The 20,871-nt window shown below is 42.9% G+C and overlaps 2 protein-coding genes across 6 annotated transcripts; both read right to left on the bottom strand.

The window, feature by feature from the left end:
- Window positions 1-69: 69 nt before the first annotated feature.
- Window positions 70-9,071, bottom strand: LOC117749434 (copine-3-like). 2 transcript variants are annotated; one of them, XM_034559966.1, is made up of 17 exons: window positions 8,935-9,071; window positions 8,294-8,461; window positions 7,703-7,882; window positions 7,168-7,242; window positions 7,010-7,081; window positions 6,840-6,920; window positions 6,585-6,674; window positions 5,672-5,770; window positions 5,291-5,377; window positions 5,114-5,173; window positions 4,894-5,027; window positions 4,673-4,727; window positions 4,497-4,548; window positions 4,226-4,359; window positions 3,194-3,430; window positions 2,766-2,878; window positions 70-2,104 (listed from the first exon to the last, which is right to left on the bottom strand). In XM_034559966.1, the coding sequence occupies exons 2-16, from the start codon at window positions 8,423-8,425 to the stop codon at window positions 2,768-2,770; spliced, it is 1,599 nt and encodes a 532-aa protein (XP_034415857.1). In that variant the 5' UTR covers window positions 8,426-8,461; window positions 8,935-9,071; the 3' UTR covers window positions 70-2,104; window positions 2,766-2,767. The 2 variants fall into 2 exon arrangements, with proteins under 2 accessions (XP_034415857.1, XP_034415856.1); XM_034559965.1 differs by lacking the exon at window positions 2,766-2,878 and having other exon boundaries at window positions 8,935-9,070.
- Window positions 9,072-12,420: 3,349 nt separating this feature from the next.
- On the bottom strand, window positions 12,421-20,839 carry LOC117749949 (copine-3-like). 4 transcript variants are annotated; one of them, XM_034560772.1, is made up of 17 exons: window positions 20,697-20,839; window positions 19,684-19,876; window positions 19,337-19,516; window positions 19,106-19,180; window positions 18,918-18,989; window positions 18,233-18,313; window positions 17,993-18,082; window positions 16,384-16,482; window positions 16,178-16,264; window positions 15,894-15,953; window positions 15,584-15,717; window positions 15,075-15,129; window positions 14,869-14,920; window positions 14,449-14,582; window positions 14,045-14,281; window positions 13,825-13,939; window positions 12,421-13,489 (listed from the first exon to the last, which is right to left on the bottom strand). In XM_034560772.1, the coding sequence occupies exons 2-16, from the start codon at window positions 19,840-19,842 to the stop codon at window positions 13,829-13,831; spliced, it is 1,626 nt and encodes a 541-aa protein (XP_034416663.1). In that variant the 5' UTR covers window positions 19,843-19,876; window positions 20,697-20,839; the 3' UTR covers window positions 12,421-13,489; window positions 13,825-13,828. The 4 variants fall into 4 exon arrangements, with proteins under 4 accessions (XP_034416663.1, XP_034416661.1, XP_034416660.1 ...); XM_034560770.1 differs by lacking the exon at window positions 13,825-13,939 and having other exon boundaries at window positions 20,621-20,839; XM_034560769.1 differs by lacking the exon at window positions 13,825-13,939.
- Between the last annotated feature and the right edge of the window lie 32 nt (window positions 20,840-20,871).

The following is a 20,871-nucleotide window of genomic DNA, read 5'->3' as shown; positions in this document are numbered from 1 at the left end:
CTGACCAAATCCTATACGAAAGGCTGTTGACTTGCTGAAAGTTGTGAAAAGAAATGTTAAATTCAACACTTATTGAATAAGAGATGCTTTAATAGGAATCTTGATATTGACACACAGGCACATTACCGATCTCTTACAGCACTAAAGCTCATACAACATGATACATTAGATGAATGGTTCATATTTTCATCAGGCATCAATAAAAGCTATTTGTGCATAGATTTCAATAAGGAGCACTCTCTCGTTTCTATGGCGACAGCGTGTGTAATACTAATATACAATGTCATACATATGGAAGCTAGTCCTTTACCAGGAATTACCAACCGGAAAAGTAACCAAAAAAGTAACTGGCACATACAAGACTGGCACAATACAACCAAATCAACAATGAGACCACTTTCTAGTTATCACAATATTTCATACTTAGGGTATGAACAGCTCTGGGAGTACACAGGTTTATAACCTACAGACAGAGTTTGGCATTTCATTGAGTAATGAGCAAAAGGTTAGAGTGCATAGGGAAGCATGTGCATCCATTAATAAAGCTACTTTGGTAATGCTGTTATGCTACTAGCAGCGCTGCAGCTATTTAAGCTGTGTAAACATTGTACATGGAGGGAGTCCACCAACCTATGAAATGTACTTTGTCATACCAGTTTCCCCTAATTAAAAGATCTAACTATTGTAACTTGAACTGCACACTGCATTAAAAAGCCTGCAGCAGACAACTATACCCAGTGCAGTGTTTCTGCAACGAGAACTGTGTTTGCTGTTCGGCTTTCCGTTTCAGTGAGTACTTTGAAAACAATGAATGCTTAACTTTTTAAAAAACAACTTATTTCTCTAGGCCTCTGCTCGAAATAACATACCCAAACTAAAAAGAGAGTATTTCCTCTACTACAAGGGCTATTTTAATATAATAAAAGTAAACACTTGCGAGAATACTTCAGATGTGTAAATAGCAGCCTATATGTTACTGGTTAGATTAAATGGAGATGGCACACAGCAAAAATTTAAAAAAGTTACAGGTTTGCCTCTAAAGAAAATGCTTTTTCTTTAACTAATCTTCAAAAGGTAAGCAGAATTTGCCGACCGTAAAGCGATGAAGCGCTTTGTGTTGCTGTGTTCTTTTGCTTGGATCTCGGTGATGGTTTGGTGTAGAGGGATTTTAAAAATATGTTTGGAATCTGTGTTGAATCCTCTTGCTTTTTCTGCTAGGACGTAGCTACGGGTCGCAAGTGAGCTGACTTGAGGCGAATTATAAATATGATACTTGCGTTCTTATTTTAGTATTGTGTGACTTGGAGCATTTGAAAACGGCTTACTAATTATCGGAGCTCATGTGCCGTTTAATTTGATGTGAAACGTCATTATTTTATTTTGTCATTATTTTATTTTGTATATTATTTTCCTGGTTTTACCTGAACCACACCTGAGTCCTCACATGCCACTTTTAAAAAGGTGCCTGTGGGGAAGGTTAATTGTATCTTGGGAAAAATTATTCTAGAAAAATACTTGAGAAAGTGCAAATTCCCTTCCAATCAACCTATATTTTGACACAAAAAAGACGGAATGATTGTGTTTGTTTTCTATTTCTAAGATGCAGTAACACTGAATAACAGCTCAAATGAACACACGTGAATGTTAATATCTAACAAAATCTAGGTCTATTTTGACACAAAATACACGGGTTGGTCAAGAGTGTGGAGTTCTTATGTACGACGTATTGTGCGTTTTTGACAAAGCTGGATACTGGTATTTCCTCAAGGTGGGTGAAAGGTTTGAGGAAGGACGTTTGTCTAATATGTGTACAGATTGTAAAGCCCTCTGAGGCAAATTTGTAATTTGTGATATTGGGCTATACAAAATAAACTGAATTGAATTGAATAGTTGTGTGAGGAGGCGAAGCTGGGATCTGCTCTACATCTGCAGGAGATGAGGTGGGTCTGGATCTGGTTTCTTCCTTGTATTATCAGATGGTACCTGCAGGGTCTGGTGCATTAGCAGTGGATTTGGGTGGACTCAGCTTCATGGTATTGAAAAAGTCCACCAGCTGACCTGGTACTTCTGCCAACACACTCTTTGCCAGTGCTTCTCGAGGAGCCTGAGGTGCAAAAAAAGAGAGAGAAAAAAAAAGTTTACAACTGATTAAATGAAGGGTTTGTGAATGAGAAGTAGAGCGCCATGCAGGTAGAGACAGCTAAAAGGGAAAATTCCAACCATCTTTGCTTTTACAATGTATTTCGGGAGTTATTTTTGTCACAATGACACTTTTTCTGGCAACCTGCAGAGGAGTTGCTTGCTCTTACTGCATTTATAGCTGGAGTGAGCAACAGTGACAGCACTGATATTGTGTCATTTCCTTTTAGTTTTGTCGAGCTTCAACCTCGATTCACTTTGGAAAACAGCTGAAGACGCAAGTGGTCAGATTGTTGACTACGGTGCACCACAGAACAATAGATGAATCTGCACAAACTGGTGTTGAGCAGAGGAGTTTTCCCTTTAATGTAAACAAGAATATGTTTCTGAGATCGGTCACCAGTGCTTCATATCTCTCTCTCTCTCTCTCTCTCTCATACTGATGATGGATCTTTAGCAAAACAAAGTTAGGAAAAGTTATTAGTAAGAAAAAAAAAGAAAAGAGGATTGCAATCACTTCATGCGATGATTCATGTGATGATTCATGCAATGAGGCGGTTATTCATATCGGCCAAGCACAGGCGAGGGTGGTGCTGAATTTGATGAATAATACATATTTGGGGTACCACTATGAAGGATTTGGATCATGGGGAGGCTTCAGTTTGAATATACTGAAGAAGGAGGCCACTTGCTGAGGTAACTCGGCCAATACACTTTGGGCAAGAGCCTGGCTGGGCGCCTGAAAAGAGATAAATAGACAAGGCACATGGGTGAGCTAAGTGAGCTCTAAGCTGAGGGGCTGGGTCTGGGTCTTGGATCGGGACACTATATATCATGTTCAGATGTGTAAGTTTGAAGCCAGTTAAACCAAAAAATGATGCAGTGAAATGCTCAGAAAAAAAAGTTTGAAAGGCATGCAGACTTTAAAGAAATAAATTGGCTTATTGAAAACATTTTATGAAATCAAAGCAAACCTTATTCACATCTTCTATAAAGCAATCAGTGTGATGAAAAGATGTCAGATTTCCCCCCCTGCCCCCCCACTGTGACTTACATTTTGGAACTGACGGTACGGCACAAACTGGACGATGTCTCGCATGGCCGCCTCGCCGGTCTGAGAGCGCAGGCGTCCATCGTCCCCGTCTAGGAACTCCATGGCACTGAAGTCAGCCCCCCCGACGCCGACAATGATGATGGACATGGGCAGGCGAGAGGCGTTGACGATGGCGCTGCGCGTCTCGTCCATGTCTGTGATCACTCCGTCAGTGATGATCAGCAGAACATAGTATTGCTTCAGGGAGACGGCAGCAACAGAGGAAGTAGATCAGTTATTAAATGGCTGAACTTTACGCATGTTTTGATAAAGATCCAAACGCATACATTGTAGACCAAAGTACTGGGTTTCAAATCCAAACGGATTCGTTGTTAAGTTTTGTGCTGCGTGTCTAAAGTGTGACGTGGATCGGAAGAGCGTCTCTGGAGATATGCGAAGAGCATACAGAAACACAGAAATCCCTTGCTTCATAGTTAGATGAGATGCATGAAATGCAAGAAAACGAGTTATAGAATGACTGTTTGAAACTAACAATTAATTTATTCAACACTGGCATTACTTTGAAGGAGTTATCATTCATTTAATATAGCTGAAATCAAGGGTTTCAGAGGCTTCCACATATACTCAGCTGTTGACGAGCATACAACTCAAGCTAATGCCTCTACGGGACAGAGAGATCTAATAACCATGGGCCTGGCATCTGAAAATAGCCAATCACTGTGGTATTATCACAAGGACTCCTGTTGCTCTGGATCAAGCCATTTTACAATCCTCTTGCACCATTGTGAAATGTATGCACAAAGAATTGGAAAAAGGTTACCGAGAGGCTTTGCCATCCGGTCCAAGGTGGCACATCGGAACGTCTACTGCGAGTCTCACTGAACTGGGTAACAACCAGTGCACGGGTAAAAATCACTATTAAAATAACTGTTCACTCTGGATTGTTTCAGCCAAAATAATAATAAAAATAATAATAAACTGGAAGGACAAGTCTTCCTTTACTTGTGATTGCGTGAATAGACAAATACTCACTGATGCAGTGGTCTGCTGAAGCGCTTGCTTAGCAAAGCAGGCTACATGGTTGATGATAGGGGAGAAGTTGGTGGGACCGTAGAGTTTGACTTGAGGCAGACACACCCTGTAGGCCTCCACCACACCTTCAACGCCTACACACACACACACACACACACACACACACACTCAGTAGGGATCATGTTTGCATCAACACACTACACGTCATCTACAACTGTAGATGTAAATAACCGTCTAAATGTACATACAGTGCAATGGTTTGCATACATACCGGCACAGAATGGATTTGCTGGGTTGAAGTTGAGAGGGAACTCATGGGAAACCTAAAGGAAACACAACACCATCAGATTCCAGTTCCTGTGTCAAACCACTACATGACTTTTCAATCACATTCAAACAGCGGTGACGTCTTTTTCGGGGACATTTTGTAATTTTAAAAAGTCCTACCTGCCACGTGGGAGGGATTTGTGCCCCAAAGCCAAAGGCAGGAAACATCTTGTCGCTACACAGGAGGAAAAAAACATTAGCGCATTAGTGACAGATATATTTTGTCGATTCAATGCAAACCGTTCCAGCCACAGCTGGCATGAAGTGATGTGGTATTTCTTCAAACTTGGAAGCTATGAAGTTTTGAATGTCCTAGCCTGTGTTTCATGAGTCACACATACCTGTCATAGTCCTGGATGACGTTGCCCACAGACCAGGTAGCAGAGAGGTACTCGTTTACACCCTTAGGACTAATGTAGTGCAGAGACTGAGGAGACTTGGGATCCCCGTTGGAGCCTGTGAAGTCGATAGCCACCTGCAAAAAAAAACATTCAGGTAGCCGGCCCAAGAATACTAATTGATGAAAGAAAAAGAGGCATTAATAGAGAAAGCTAAACTTACAGTGAAGTTGATTTGACAGCCTCCCATGATATAATCTAGAAAGGTATACTCCTTCACCACCTAAAAGAGGAAACATGCATTTTATAAATTAGAGAGCGTGTAATACCAAAATCACAATGGTGTCTTAAATCAAAAGGACTAATCACACAACATACTAAATCATGAAGTAGTCTGTACCTGGCAAATCTTCACGCCCACCACACCAGAGTTTTTGTAGCCTTTCTTCTTCTGTTTCTTTTTACTGTTGACACATTCAAACTCTGCCTGAGGACAAAAACACAAAAGCATGTGAGTGCGAAAGCTCATACTTAAAGTACCAGTTGTGCATTTCAAATCTACATTTAGCTTGGAACAACACTAGTCAGTACACTTAGCTAGACTAATTCACCCACCTCGTGGGTTTTGACCATCACCAAAACCTAATATCATTACAATAACACCACAATGAGCCACTTCAAGTTGGTTGAGAATGTTAAAATATGGTTTGAAACTTTGGTTGTTACACATCCAAGCAAACAATGTAAACACACACACACACACACACACACACACACTTACCGGAGACGTTCGTGATGCTTGCTGAAAGCGTGTCATTGTGGTCTCAAAGCTTCCAATAAGGTCATGTGAGCCATCGTTGTCATAGTCATAACACTCAACCTGGAAAAAAGGTAAAGAATTTAAATTAAATTAAATTAAAACACAAACAGTGATGTGGCAAACAAGAAAACTGTTACATCTTTCACACAGAAAAAAAAAATAGAACTAAAAAAGGGACCGTTCACCAAAGCCAGACAAAAACACAGCGAGATCTCTGCATTATCCAACGTAACCGAGTCACTTCAGAGTCCCATAAATCAGAATCTCAGAAATATCTGGACAGCGGTGATAAATGTTGTTTTTGCGTGAACATACCCTCTTAGTATATTTTTTAAAACTGGGAAATGTAGAAAACAAGAAGAAAGAAAAACCTGCACGAGTGAGATTTAAAACATACCTCCTCTTTGTAAAACTAGCGTACTAGACAGAACAGATGACTAAAAGAGGAATGTGTGGTTTCAGACAAATCCGTCTTTATGAGAGGATTGTGTTGGCATGAAGGAAACTTGAAGGGCCTGAGACTTTACACCCCCCCTCACACTTCATAAGGGGGGGTTAAAGTCTACTCCATTCACAAATGTCACCCATTAAGTGATGGTAGGATGAAAAAGAGAAAAACACTGCAACACACTGGGGAACTCACTTGTACTGTGTGATTGAAAACAGCTCCCTTCCTGACATGTGCGCTTCAGACGTTCAACAAATAAATATATATATCATGCAGCTAGTACCAAATACACTACAATAATGTTTTGCGATATCCGAGAGAGCCGACACAATTTTTGCTCCGAGAGCTATTTTACAGCTTCCAGAAACGTCACTCAATGTGCAAGCGGTGGTTTAAAGAAATGTATTTGAGGTTTATTTAGATTACTTTTATAGGCTTCTCCAGGTCTCCTCCGCAGAGCGACTGCAGGGGGATTCGAAAGGGTTTCCATGTTGGATTCAAGTTGTTGTTCACCACCTAGTGACAGAATTTAAAGAACGTTATACAGGTGCAGACGACTCCATCAAGAACAAATGCATATGGAACTTGTGCAGATTCTTAAAGGAGGAAACTGAAATCATATTTAGTTATCGTTTTTTGGGAGGGGGATTAATTAGCCATTAATTCTCTCCACAACAGTACCTCGGTCCTGTGAGCGAGTTGCCATCCAGTTGCCGTCTGCTTGTAGAATTCCAGGTACGGGTCGGACTTCCCAAAGAAATCCTGTCAACGAGTAAAGCAATTAAACACACCAGTAAGTTTAATGTACCTGAATACTGAAAAATGAAGAACAGCATGACAACAGTTCATACCTTGTTGTCTAGTTTCCTTGCTTCAACTTCAAAATTTGCCACCCTGTTATCTTTTATTTCTTCTGCACTGATCTACACAGGATGGAACATAAACAACAGAGGGTTAAAAACCAAAAACAACATCACCACATTTCTCTCCGACTCTCTCCGTCACTCACCGTGATGGTGCCTTTGCCTGCAGGGGACTTGTTCTTCAAGACAAGCGGTCGGGTCAGTTTTTTACTGGACACGACCTAAAATACAAAAACACAAAAGCAAGTTAACAAAGACGCAGCAGTGCAACACAGCAGCCTCCTAACCACGAACGTCCAAAACAACCAGATGAACATCTGGGGTCAAGTTACTCCGAGAGCCTCCACGGTAACTGCTTATCAGGGATGTTTCTTTCTTGATCCGTAACAGTACCGTGTCATTACAGCTCAGGATGCGTCCGGCACGTGTCTGACTGACAAGAGTTGATAGTTGTTTTTTTGTGTTTTTAAAACTTTTCATGCAAAATTTGTTATTTCAAACATGGGCACACAAACACAAGATGTAAGCGTGTTTCTTTGGTCAGGGACGGCCATAGTTTTGTGAGTTTATAGTGAATCTATATACTGATTGGAACCGTTATCAAAAATGCACAAACTTTGTTCGGTGAAACCAAAAGTAAGGAATTGAAACCTTCAACACCACATAAAGCCAAATGCCTACCTGGCCCAAGGTGCACTCCAGTTGCCCCAGGAAGTCATCGTCACTCAGATCAACGGTTTTGTTGTCGATGTCATAAATCCCAAACGTCAGTTTCTGCACTATTTCAAAGTAATAGTCGATGACAAACTTTTTCGCAAACTTAGGGCAGAGGCAGTTCTGGACTTTCTCTGTGCGCCCCACCTGTCACGAAAGGATCACATTGCTTTATGCTTCGCTTCAACATGAACACATTTCAAGAGATCCAGGGATCTGAACAGCAAAATGTGTTGGCACACATGCACTGAAGAAACAGGAAATAGACATGACTGCTGCTTTACTCAACACTGACTTTTCTACTTGGGGGGTTAACGATTAACGCTGCTCTTAGATTTTCTCTTGCAAGGGGCAGCAGTGACATAACTGCCACACCTAAAAGTACAACATGTTATTTCAAATAACCCACATTATATATTTCTCAGAGATGGGGAGATTTCTGAAGAATACCTTTGTGTGCCTTTCTCAATAAACGTGAGGGACAAAAGTTCACTGATATAAAAACATCAATCTGTAATCTCCTCTTTGAATGAATCCAGAACCAGATGCCCTACTGACCTCATACCACTGGGAATCAGAGCTGTTCATCAGAAGCACACACAGAGGGTCGGACTTGGAGCCGACGTCCGTGTCCAGGAGGTTCTCACAGGACACGGTCAGCTCCACCTTGGTGACACACTGGGTTGCCATGTCTTACCATAGACTGCAGAGCCGGACTGGGACGAGCTGGAGACCAGACACGCGCAGAGAGAGACGTTACTGTGTTGACATCAAACGCATCACGCACAAACTTGATATAACTGTATGCGTGTGCGTCGCTTTTAAACTAGACCTGGCGTTAACATCCATGAACAATGTTTATGGTATTTAGGGCGTTAGCTTCACGCAAGTTGGCAACACAGTGACAATTGTGTACATTATGATAAACAGACGTCACGCCGCCAATATCAAAAAGTAGAGTTTCAAGCTTCAAAACATTGACACAAAACCGTGGTGCCTCACTCAAACACGGTCGGGTGAACCAGCAACCGTCTCCCGGGAAATGTAACACAAGTCCAGCCAGCGATACAGGAAGGAAACAAGCGGCTACAGTAAGAGAAAGTACTACGACGAAACGCCAGCAGCTCTGGGCTGGTTTTTGCTAAATTAATTAAACACTTTTGTCCCGAAAGTAGGTGGTGATTTAAATTCACACTTACCGTTAAAAGTGTGTGGACTCACAATAATACAACTAATTAGTTTAGTAAGTAGGTGGTTCTAGAAGCTCGACATTAACGTGACAGTAGCAGGATGGAATCGCCCTCTTGAACGTGAAAGTGACGCAATGACGTTGGATCGTCGAGCTCTGCCATCGACGTGAGAAAGTTACGCCCACTAGGAAAGAGACGTCATCACGTCTTATACGAAACCGACCCCGTTTCAAATAGTTACGGTGCTTGTACATCATGGGCTATCGCAGGGAGACCCAGACAAGGGCTTGTGCTCGAGTACACGAAGCTCACTAATGCAAGATATAATAAGTATGCCATTTGCTTCATTTGTAAAAATAGTAGTCAGAGACGTGCCACCAGTAGTCGGAGACGTGCCACCAGTAGTCGGAGACGTGCCACAAGTAGTCGGAGACTTGTAGTCGGAGACTTGCCACCAGTAGTCGGAGACGTGCCACCAGTAGTCGGAGACTTGCCACCAGTAGTCGGAGACGTGCCACCAGTAGTCGGAGACGTGCCACAAGTAGTCGGAGACTTGTAGTCGGAGACTTGCCACCAGTAGTCGGAGACGTGCCACCAGTAGTCGGAGACTTGCCACCAGTAGTCGGAGACGTGCCACCAGTAGTCGGAGACGTGCCACCAGTAGTCGGAGACTTGCCACCAGTAGTCGGAGACGTGCCACCAGTAGTCGGAGACTTGCCACCAGTAGTCGGAGACGTGCCACCAGTAGTCGGAGACGTGCCACCAGTAGTCGGAGACTTGCCACTACTCGTCAGAGACGTGCCACCCGTAGTCAGAGACTTGCCACCAGGAGTCAGAGACGTGCCACCAGTAGTCATAAATGCGCCACCAGTAGTCATAAATGTGCCACCAGTAGTCAGAGACTTGCCACTACTAGTCAGAGATGTGCCACTACTTGTCTGACGTGCCACCAGTAGTCGGAGACTTGCCACCAGTAGTCGGAGACTTGCCACCAGTAGTCGGAGACTTGCCACCAGTAGTCGGAGACTTGCCACCAGTAGTCATACATGTGCCACCAGTAGTCAGAGACGTGCCACCAGTAGTCGGAGACGTGCCACCAGTAGTCGGAGACTTGCCACTACTCGTCAGAGACGTGCCACCAGTAGTCATAAATGTGCCACCAGTAGTCAGAGACTTGCCACTACTAGTCAGAGACGTGCCACCAGTAGTCATAATTGTGCCACCAGTAGTCAGAGACTTGCCACCAGTAGTCATACATGTGCCACCAGTAGTCAGAGACGTGCCACCAGTAGTCGGAGACGTGCCACCAGTAGTCGGAGACTTGTAGTCGGAGACTTGCCACCAGTAGTCGGAGACGTGCCACAAGTAGTCGGAGACTTGTAGTCGGAGACTTGCCACCAGTAGTCGGAGACGTGCCACCAGTAGTCGGAGACTTGCCACCAGTAGTCAGAGACTTGCCACCAGTAGTCGGAGACGTGCCACCAGTAGTCAGAGACTTGCCACCAGTAGTCAGAGACGTGCCACCAGTAGTCGGAGACGTGCCACAAGTAGTCGGAGACTTGCCACCAGTAGTCGGAGACTTGCCACTACTCGTCAGAGACGTGCCACCAGTAGTCATAAATGTGCCACCAGTAGTCAGAGACTTGCCACTACTAGTCAGAGATGTGCCACTACTTGTCTGACGTGCCACCAGTAGTCAGAGACTTTCCACTACTAGTCACGGACGTGCCACCAGTAGTCATACATGTGCCACCAGTAGTCAGAGACGTGCCACCCGTAGTCAGAGACTTGCCACCAGGAGTCAGAGACGTGCCACCAGTAGTCATAAATGCGCCACCAGTAGTCATAAATGTGCCACCAGTAGTCAGAGACTTGCCACTACTAGTCAGAGATGTGCCACTACTTGTCTGACTTGCCACCAGTAGTCAGAGACTTGCCACTACTAGTCAGAGACGTGCCACCAGTAGTCATACATGTGCCACCAGTAGTCAGAGACGTGCCACCCGTAGTCAGAGACATGCCACCAGTAGTCAGAGACTTGCCACTACTAGTCAGAGATGTGCCACTACTTGTCTGACTTGCCACCAGTAGTCAGAGACTTGCCACTACTAGTCAGAGACGTGCCACCAGTAGTCATACATGTGCCACCAGTAGTCAGAGACGTGCCACCAGTAGTCAGAGACTTGCCACCAGGAGTCAGAGACGTGCCACCAGTAGTCAGAGACTTGCCACCAGTAGTCAGAGATGTGCCACCAGTAGTCAGAGACTTGCCACCAGGAGTCAGAGACGTGCCACTACTAGTCTGAGATGTGCCACTACTAGTCTGAGATGTGCCACTACTAGTCAGAGATGTGCCACTACTAGTCAGAGACTTGCCACTGTCCTGACATCTGACTGACGCCTGCCACACACTTGCCACTGCAGTGCCAGGGCCACAAGGAGGACCTCGGCCTTGCTGATAGTATTTGCAATGAGACTGCTGTGCCTTTGGGTACAATCTGTAGTATTAGGTCCAAAAATATGATCTGGAATGATTGGACCAAAAACAGAAGGTCATAAATGTATTCAACAACTAGATCGTAAAATTAAAATAAGTTATATGATCACATGCTTTTTTCTACTCTCATTAAACTCTTAATCAGTATAATAAGGGGTAGAAAAGAAAATATATATATAATTTTAATTTTTTTAAATGAGCATCTATTAAAAAATCCTTTAAAAATAGATATTTAATAAATATTCAATAACATTAGTGCAAGTTCAGAAACTGAATTGTATATATTCTATATTGAATCAGGCACTGATGGCAAAGCACATTCTATTAAATATTTTTTTCAACCAAAAATAGAGAAAAAAAACATGGTATTTATGTGTTGTCAACACTGTTCGCTGTATTTTGACTAAACTATAAAACAAACTATCAAAGCATACACAGACCGATAACCAATATGTTGTACGTTCTGTGTCCGTGGGTGGCGCTGCATCGGGACTACAGTATCACTCAATAAATGTCTTTATTTTTAGATTATATTTAGTCAGAAGTGTTGACACCAGTCATGACCGATGAAATGAACCTCCCTTCCCTTTTTGGAAAGCAGCATGTCTTTGCCCACAGCACTCAAGCAATTGTGTGATGGGTGGATGGTGTGGACTGGATCGGCCACAAAGGCCTCAATCCCCATGGCTGAATTGTATGTAGATGTAGTGTCTGTGTCTGTGACTGTGTGTGTGTGTGTGTGTGTGCGTGTGTTTGTGTGTGCGTACGTGCTCGGCGTACGTGCTCGGTGTCTGTGCGTGTGCATGTGTGTTAATAACTGACAAGGAAATGTGTTCATGTTCTTTAGATGCAGACAAAGTCCAGTGTTACAACACTTTGGTTGCGTTAAAACATTTTCAACATTCATGAATGAATCACTACTTGGTTAAAATACATCCAGTACTTCTGCAACTGCATGAGAAGAAGGCAGCTGTAAAAGAAAACCCATAAAAAAAACATACTTATAAATGACCTAATATCTTTATTTGAAAAAAGACATACTGAAATAGAAGCTGGTTACTTTATAGGTTGACTTGTTTTTGTTTCTTGCATTGCATATATTCACTAAATATCAATAAAAACAAAGTAAATGACAAAGTATAAAATGCCAAAGTTAATCAGTGTATATTAAATATACATGTACACTTAGTGAAATGTATAAGGCCATTTACTTAACAGTCAGTAAAGTGATACGTTTTACGATCTCTTAAGACAGAGTGAGCTTCTAGGGTACATCGGTGCAAACATGCATGACAGTTGCATTCATGAAGCTTACTGATGTAATCACTTCTAGGGATTCTCATTGTGAACACTCGTATCACAAAATAAGATGTAAAAATCAAAAACCGAACAGAAAACAAAAAAACAGACGTACAAAACAGCAGCAAGGGTGAAAAGTAGTTGTGTAAAAATCTCCAAAAGGTATTAATTTAGGCAAAGATATTAATCCATTGTGTTAGGATCCATTATGTAAACATTACATTTGAAATAGCACAGCTTTGTCCAAACTCCATGATTTTCATGGAAACATATGCTTCATTATAAGCATATACATGGAGCACAAGCAAAGTGCTCCACCCTTTAATGGAGACGTTTGGAAAGAATGATACGCTGGCTGCACCAATGACCTTGAATCAAGTCACATTACTTTAAATGAATGCAGCAGATTGTGCAGATCAATCAAACAATAAATGACCGTAAGTCCTGGCACTTTAGTCACTTTGAGATGTATAGAGGCGTCACATTAAATGTTTAAATAAAGTACATACGAAATATTAGGAAATGTACATAGAATCTGTGTACTATGGTTTTATATGGGGGGTACATAATATTTACAAATCATAGCATGCCTGCATAGACTGGATGTCGCATGCTCATGTATGCCGGCATACTGAGGGCGCTGACGCTGAGAGGTCATGGGAGAGCCGTGTCGCTGTGGGGGGGCTTCAAGCGCATGGTATTGAAGAAGCTCGCCACCTGACCTGGGACTTCTGCCAAGACGCTCTGAGCCAGCATTTCTGGAGGACTCTAAAGAGAAGCGGCAGAGAGAGAGAGTGAACCACGTTAGAGACGCAGGGAGCTGCGCTCATTTAATTAATGTTCAAAGTATGATCAGCATGTTTCCTCAAGGTCAGTTCCACGAGTGAGGCACTCTGGACTACACAGATGAGCGTCTATACTGACAGTGGCGACGCTATCTGTTTCACGGCGTACGTGGCATCTGAACACTTAACTATATGCCCGGTTAATTTAGCTTAACAAAAACACAGGGAAAAGCTTAAATATGCATGCAGCTATGGATCAAATGCGGGTGAGAAGGAGATGATTGAAGGAGGAGGGGGGCGGGGGAGGGGTGCTCCTACATTTCTAGGAAGGACTGGGTTCGACGGGGGGCTTCAAGTCAAATAAATTGAAGAAGGAAGCCACTTGGTCGGGCAACTCTGCCAGTACGCTTTGGGCAAGGGCCATACTGCCTGCCTGAAATAAGACGTTTAAGACATTGAAACAAATGCATTATTTAGGACATTAAAGAAGCTCATGTGGCGCATGCCTGTAAAGACGCTGCGTTGTGATGTTGCTTACATTTTGGAACTGCCTGAAGGGCACGAACTGCACAATGTCACGCATGGCCGTCTCGCCGGCAGCGGAGCGTAAATTCCCATCGTCCCCGTCCAAGAACTCCATGGCACTGAAGTCGGCCCCCCCGACGCCAACAATGATGATGGACATGGGCAGGCGAGAGGCGTTGACGATGGCGCTGCGCGTCTCGTCCATGTCTGTGATCACTCCATCAGTGATGATCAGCAGAACAAAGTATTGCTGCGAAAACATCGAAATCAGAGGGAACAATAAAAGCAACAGAACGTATCGTGTGTGGGGGGGAAAAGAGAGAACCGATCGAGTACATGTTGTCATGTAGCTACTTCAAGACCAAAAGCACAATCGGAATATACTTCAAAGAGTTGCAGCAACGTGCAGCGACTCACAGAGGCGGTTTCCTGCTGCATGGCTTGCCTGGCAAAATGGGCTGCGTGGTTGATGATGGGGGAAAAGTTTGTGGGGCCGTAAAGCTTCACCTGGGGCAGACACTGCTGGTAGGCCTGGACCACACCCTCTATACCTAAAACACACACACACACACACACACACACATTATAGTGGACTGCTCCCCTGCAACCTGGCAATCAATTCATGGGACAAGGTGCAATGCAAGTTGCTGGTGAAGATGGAGAACAGAAAAACATGCAGCAAATTGTTTTTTTTTGGTTGATCAGTAACTCAAACGCAAATTGATAATCATTATTTGTTGTTGTGGAAGTTACAAGTAAGATTGGAACATCCCATACCACATTTTCGGTGGAAGAACAAAATTATGCCAATATTACTCAGCTTCAGTCTATTCTCACCTGCACAAAACGGATTCGACGGGTTGAAGTTGATGGGAAACTCGTGGCAGACCTGCGAACACAAACGACTATCAATCTGGATCCCGCGACAACTTCTCTGAGATGACTCGAACAGTGATCGCAGGACACGTTGCATTAGAGAACGTGTTGAAAGCACAGCAAAATGCAGATCCAACGTGCATGTTTTGACTAACACAAACGCCCACCTGCCACGAAGGGGGGATCAGGGCTCCAAATCCAAAAGCAGGGAACATCTTGTCACTATAGGAAGTGAAAGAGAACAGGTGTTGTTGTCGTGGTAACTTCGGACATACAAAAGATTAGAAAAGAGCCCTTCACTTTTATATCGATGCTCCTTACGGCTTCATTCAGACATGACGGGACGTTTACGGAGCGAGCCATGCGGCTCTGAACGCTCGTCCCTGCATCTCACATTAAATACCCCGATACAGTTTTACATCGCTCGGATCATTTAACATTATGGAAAAAGAGACGCATTCTGTTGCTTGTTTATAATAAACTATACCACACAAACATGGAATACCAGGATGTCAAATTGGGACATTTCAACACAAAAACCTCCTCTTCACTGTTGGTGCCTGTCGGACTAATTCGCTGGAAGAAGAACACAAGGCTCCGCTTAATTGATTTGTGGTGCACCGTTCCTCTACTTTTGTTTACCAACATAAAACTTGATGTATACCAATCCATGTACCTGTCGTAGTCCTGGATGACATTACCCACTGTCCAGATAGCAGCCAGGTATTCATTATAGCCTTCTGGGTTGATGTAGTGGAGGGACTGGGGAGAGCTGGGATTCCCGTTAGAGCCGGTGAAGTCAATGGCAATCTGCCCGGGGGTATGCATTAAAAGTCAAATAGGTTAATGCTTTCACAACATCATAACAAATGCTTCCTGAAAACATTAAATCCTCAATACAGTGTAGTTAGAACATTTAAAACATTAAATGTAAATATCTGGGATTTTTTTTCCCCATTGTTTCTTCAACAAGATGTAGTACTCACAGTGAAGTTGATCTGACAGCCTCCCATTATGTAATCCAGAAATGTGTAATCCTTCACTGTCTGAAAATAAATATTGTTGATAGAAATGATGTCACTGTTCCCAAAAAAATGTATGTAACAACATGCATGCGGAGGTACTGCAAAAAATATATATTGTACATGTTTTTGAAGTAAAGGTAGTGTGAACCGTCACTTTACTTTCATCTGAACATCTCTAAATCACACAACTGACTTCCTGTATCAGGGTGAATGCACTAATCAAAGATAAATAATTAGTTCAGTACCTTGCATTGTTTTACAACGATAACGCCAGAGTTTTTGTATCCTTTCTTCTTCTGTTTCTTCTTGCTATTTATGCATTCAAACTCAACCTGAGAGGAGCACAGACGCAACACACGAGTGTCAGCAGCTGCACTGTCAAGCTTCATAAGACGAACAAACGAACGAACACACACACACACACACACACACACACACAGAGCTAGCTCACCGCATATGTTTGTGAGTCCTGCTGTATTTGGGAGAGTGTGGTCTCAAATGATCCGATAAAGTCGTGAGATCCACTGTTGTTGTAATCATAACAATCTACCTAGGAAACAGACAGTTTGGAGAAACAAGACAAATCCAATCAATTCCCTTGAGAGGGAAACAAAATAAACTAGCACCAGTTTGTGAAAAGCAAAGCAGATGAGTCCCAAAAAAAGAAGAAGCATGCTTTGGGGGGGGTTGACGCTTCAAATGTGAGACAACACCCCGATATTGAAAAGTGCAACAGAAATACACACACACACACACTCCACCCCTTTAGAGCAGATCTAAAGGGGTGGGGAATCTGCATCCTGCAGCTTCTGAGCACCTTCAGTGTTCAGAGAGAGAGAGAACAGACAAAACAAGTCTACACACAGCATGGAGCCAAACTGTGTGATGCTACAGTCAGTCTACCAGATGGAATACACAAGTTAATGTGTGACTAAAAGAAAAAAGGAATCCATCTTTACAGAAAGCGTCTACCTTTTGGGAATCTTTCCCAATGGTCAACTTACCCGTTGTGAAACCTAACGTACCGTTTATCAGGTCAAATAAATAATAAATACACTGAATAAAAAGTAGGCCACGAGCTCTAACAGAAAGGTATGTTATCTATATTAACATATTTCATATGCTTTAACAATGCCATATATTTAACATTAAATACGTATTGGAGTCAGGTTTATTGTAGTCAACAGCACAGTGTTCTATTTATCATCACAGATAAACTTCATATGTCCTACGTAAATGTGGGCATTAGTACATTTTGGTGTGTTGTATTTTGCTATTATTTGTGAACTGACAACAACTACCAGAGCTATCTGGATTTATAGTTTAGCTTTGCAAATACTTCCTGTTCTCGTTCTCGTTCAATCCATTTTGAATGAATGCTCACGTCGCACTGTCAAATCAAGCCGTGGACATAATAATGCTCTCGTACTTTTAACAGGTAAGTGGACCAATGAGCCAGACACCTGAAATTGTAGATGTCCTCTTTTAAAGACAGACATAGATGTAATATATGACTGTGTACTGTGCGACTTTGGCCTGTCCTATCAAAGACACTGCATCCATCGCGTGACGAGCACTCACGGTGGAGACAGTAAACTCACTTGCACCGCAGACTGGAAAGCATCCCTTCCTGCTGAGTGTGCTTTTACAGGGTTAGACGATGGAAACAAAACAAAAACACTCATAAACTAAGGCTAAAATACATTTTCCTTCATTGTACCAAGATTATCAGACCCGTAGGTGTGCACAAGTGGCAGTCACTACAACACAGGCAGGGTACTCATTGTGGCCTTGATTCAGCCATGACAAATGAAAATGCTTCAGTGATCAACATTTTTGCTTTTTGTTATTGATGTTTAGCCGGGCTGGGAAAAAAACTAACTTATTTTCCATTAATGTATGAGACAATGCACAAAATACATTTGGGCTATCCTTTGAGATCCATTTTGTAATGTTCCCCATATCAGTTGTTGTGTGTGTGTGTGTGTGTGTGTGTGTGTGTGTGTGTGTGTGTGTGTGTGTGTGTGTGTGTGTGTGTGTGTGTGTGTGTGTGTGTGTACCTTTATAGATTTCTCCACGTCACCTCCACAGAGTGACTGCATTGGGATTCGGAATGGTCTCCATGTTGGGTTTAGGTTGTTTTTCACCACCTGCACAGATCAAAGACCATTTTCACAGTTGACATGCATTCACCGCCTACACTTCAAAACTGTCAAGACACATTTAGTTATGACTTTACTTGCCCACGCACTGTCCAAGAGCCCTTGGGACCACATGAGTCACAATGATTATATCCATACCTCCGTCCTGTGAGCGAGCTGCCATCCAGTTCCTGCCTGCTTGTAGAATTCCAGGAAAGGGTCGGACTTGCCAAAGAAATCCTGGAATAAGCGAGAAAACAATTTGACTCAGTTCAATCAACTTTAAGTATGTTCACTCTGAGCTAAGCTTGTGCATGGTGAATTACAAAAGCCATCATCAATGGAGCTCCACTACTACGATTCAACATGGCAACAGGTAAATAAATGGCAGAGCCTTCATTTTAATCCAGTGGACGTGGAGATATTAATGGGTCAGAGGGGGGGAACAGTGTCCATAAATGAACACAAGATACTTTTCTTCAGTGTTGTCCATTAGTTAATTGTTAACCAGTCTTGCATTTCCTGAATCGATGATGAAGTGGTGGAATCTGATTGTGTATTTAGGCTTCATTTTAATTTAATTTGTTTAGCTTTAAATCGGACGGGGACAAAAACACGTTGGCCAGCAGCTGAGTCGCTTTCAAACTAGATTCTCCAGCTGCACCACAATCCAGCTCACTCAGAAATATTAACATATAATCTCCAGTATTGTGGGAATTATGTTCCATCAGTGCAACCAATCCCATCACAAGACGATAGAGAAAATTATTCATTCATCCTACGCATCTAAGCTACAATGTCTTTATATTTCTGAATTTCAAAAAAAAATTATAACAATAAATACCTTTTTATCCAGCTTTCTACCTGCAACTTCAAATTCCACCACCCTGTTGTCTGTTCTTTCTTCAGCAGATATCTACAAAACATTTAAACAGCTTTGTGGTAAAAAGAAAAATCAAAACAAGTTCAAATACAGTACACCATGGAACAAATATCAAATATCTTATGCCAATCTGAACGACAGGGACTCACAGCGATGGTTCCTTTCCCCGCTGGTGTCTTGTCTTTCATTACGAGGGGCCGTGTTAGTTTCTTTGAGGAAACAACCTGGAAAGAAAAACACTTTTCTGAATCAAAGAGTTATGCCATCTACCCAGGCCACGGCTTTAAAAGATAAAGAAAAGGGTTAATATGTTTTTTTTTATGCTCAACCCCAGTGTGTGTGATAATGACTTTTTTTTTTAGAAAGCAAAGTGCGCCAACCTGTCCTAAGGTACACTCCAGTTCTCCCAAGAAGTCAGCGTCTTGCAGACTGTTGTTGTCGCTGTCAATGTCGTACACCACAAACTTCAGTTTCTGCACCATCTCAAAGTAGTAGTCAATGACAAAAGTCTTGGAAAACTTGGGATTAAGGCAGTTCTGGATCCTCTCCGTCCGGCCAATCTAACACAGACACATGTTTCGGAGTCAAAGACTATATTTGTCCATAGTCCGACACTCTTTCCGAACACGCAGCAGGTGTTGACGTGTCCAAAGTGACAGCCAGTACAGTTGTGGAATCTATACAAGATGAGGATAACTCTGGTCCGTTTTAAGATTGACCTTCTTACCTCACACCAGTGAGGCCCCGAGCTGTTCATGAGAAGCACACATAGAGGGTCAGACTTCGAGAACGCGTCCATGTCGAGCAGATTCTCACAGGAGACGCTCAGTGCCACCTTGGTCATGCAGTCAGGGACCTTTGGCCCCAGGGTTCCACCTGCTGCCATCCCAGCCTGGAGGATACTAGCACTCACACACTCACTGACGAACAGAAACACAGTTACACAGACTTACAAAATGTAAAAAGGGAACATTGTAAACTATATACCACACCCACTGTCAATCCAAGTTAGGACTGAGAGCAGCAGCCATCAGTGTTTTGTAAAACATTTGCTCCATCGGTGTTTTGTTAATATCGTTTACTTGTAAAGTTTAACCAACCTCATCTCAAAGTTGTACACAGTTTGACAGTTGACTCGTCCAGAAAACGAAGATGCCAAACGTGTTATACAGTCATTTATTACAGTTAATAACATGTTAAGTTAATCAACCAGACATTGTATGATTCGTTCAGGGTTACTTTGTGAATTCTGTTCACGCAAGATGCACTTGGCCCCTTTAGTTTCAATCAAATGCAGCTGCTGGTAGTAGCGTTGTGTGCTCTATCCATTATAAAAGAGAATAGACTGACGATGACGCAATGTAGTTACCGTTGCGGACCGAGGTGTGGCGAACGTTAACGTTACTGACGTTGGCTACGTCGCGTGAGACGCCTCACTCACGTTTGTTGTGAGTAACTTAGTCGATACAATAAAACGGGTATTAACTACTAACGTTAGCTACATGTACTAGCTAGTTGCTACCTAACGTTAAGTTGAACGAGTTGACGCCTATTTTGTCTCAGTTAAAAAACCCGTGATACTGTAAAAGTACAACACAGCGTTGGGTGGCGTTCCCCGGCCTGTAGCCTTAAGTAACGTGAAGTAGCGAGTAGCGTCAGCGCACCTTCGTCTCACGTCATAGTTACTTTTACGGCAAAACAGCCCAATGTGAAAAGGAGTCTCCACTTAATCCGTCCTACCTTGTTAGCTAGCTGGCTGTCCGTGTGATGTGGTGGGCTGTGAGTAGCAAACAGAGATGACAGACAGGCGCGAGCTAAGTGGGCGGGGCCCACTGCGCTCGTTCCCAGTTGAGGGGCACCAGTCAGTCTGCTGCGGATAAAAGCAATGCACTCGCCATTTTGTCAGCTTACACAA

Source organism: Cyclopterus lumpus, chromosome 20 (assembly GCF_009769545.1).
Source record: "Cyclopterus lumpus isolate fCycLum1 chromosome 20, fCycLum1.pri, whole genome shotgun sequence".
Classification (NCBI taxonomy): domain Eukaryota; kingdom Metazoa; phylum Chordata; class Actinopteri; order Perciformes; family Cyclopteridae; genus Cyclopterus; species Cyclopterus lumpus.
This window is presented reverse-complemented; position numbering and strand designations above follow the sequence as displayed.

Excerpts from the sequence above, each read along its gene's own strand:
- LOC117749434 (XM_034559965.1), bottom strand. The coding sequence starts at position 8,425 with ATGGCAACCCAGTGTGTCACCAAGGTGGAGCTGACCGTGTCCTGTGAG. Across the intron at positions 7,082-7,167 it reads CAGGCAAAGGCACCATCACG|ATCAGTGCAGAAGAAATAAA; the intron begins GTGAGTGACGGA and ends CATCCTGTGTAG. Across the intron at positions 5,771-6,584 it reads ACCTGGAGAAGCCTATAAAA|GTTGAGTGTTATGACTATGA; the intron begins GTAATCTAAATA and ends CCTTTTTTCCAG.
- LOC117749949 (XM_034560770.1), bottom strand. The coding sequence starts at position 19,842 with ATGGCAGCAGGTGGAACCCTGGGGCCAAAGGTCCCTGACTGCATGACC. Across the intron at positions 15,130-15,583 it reads GTCATCCAGGACTACGACAG|TGACAAGATGTTCCCTGCTT; the intron begins GTACATGGATTG and ends CACTTCCTATAG. Across the intron at positions 13,490-14,044 it reads CCTTCAGGCAGTTCCAAAAT|AGTCCTCCAGAAATGCTGGC; the intron begins GTAAGCAACATC and ends GCTTCTCTTTAG.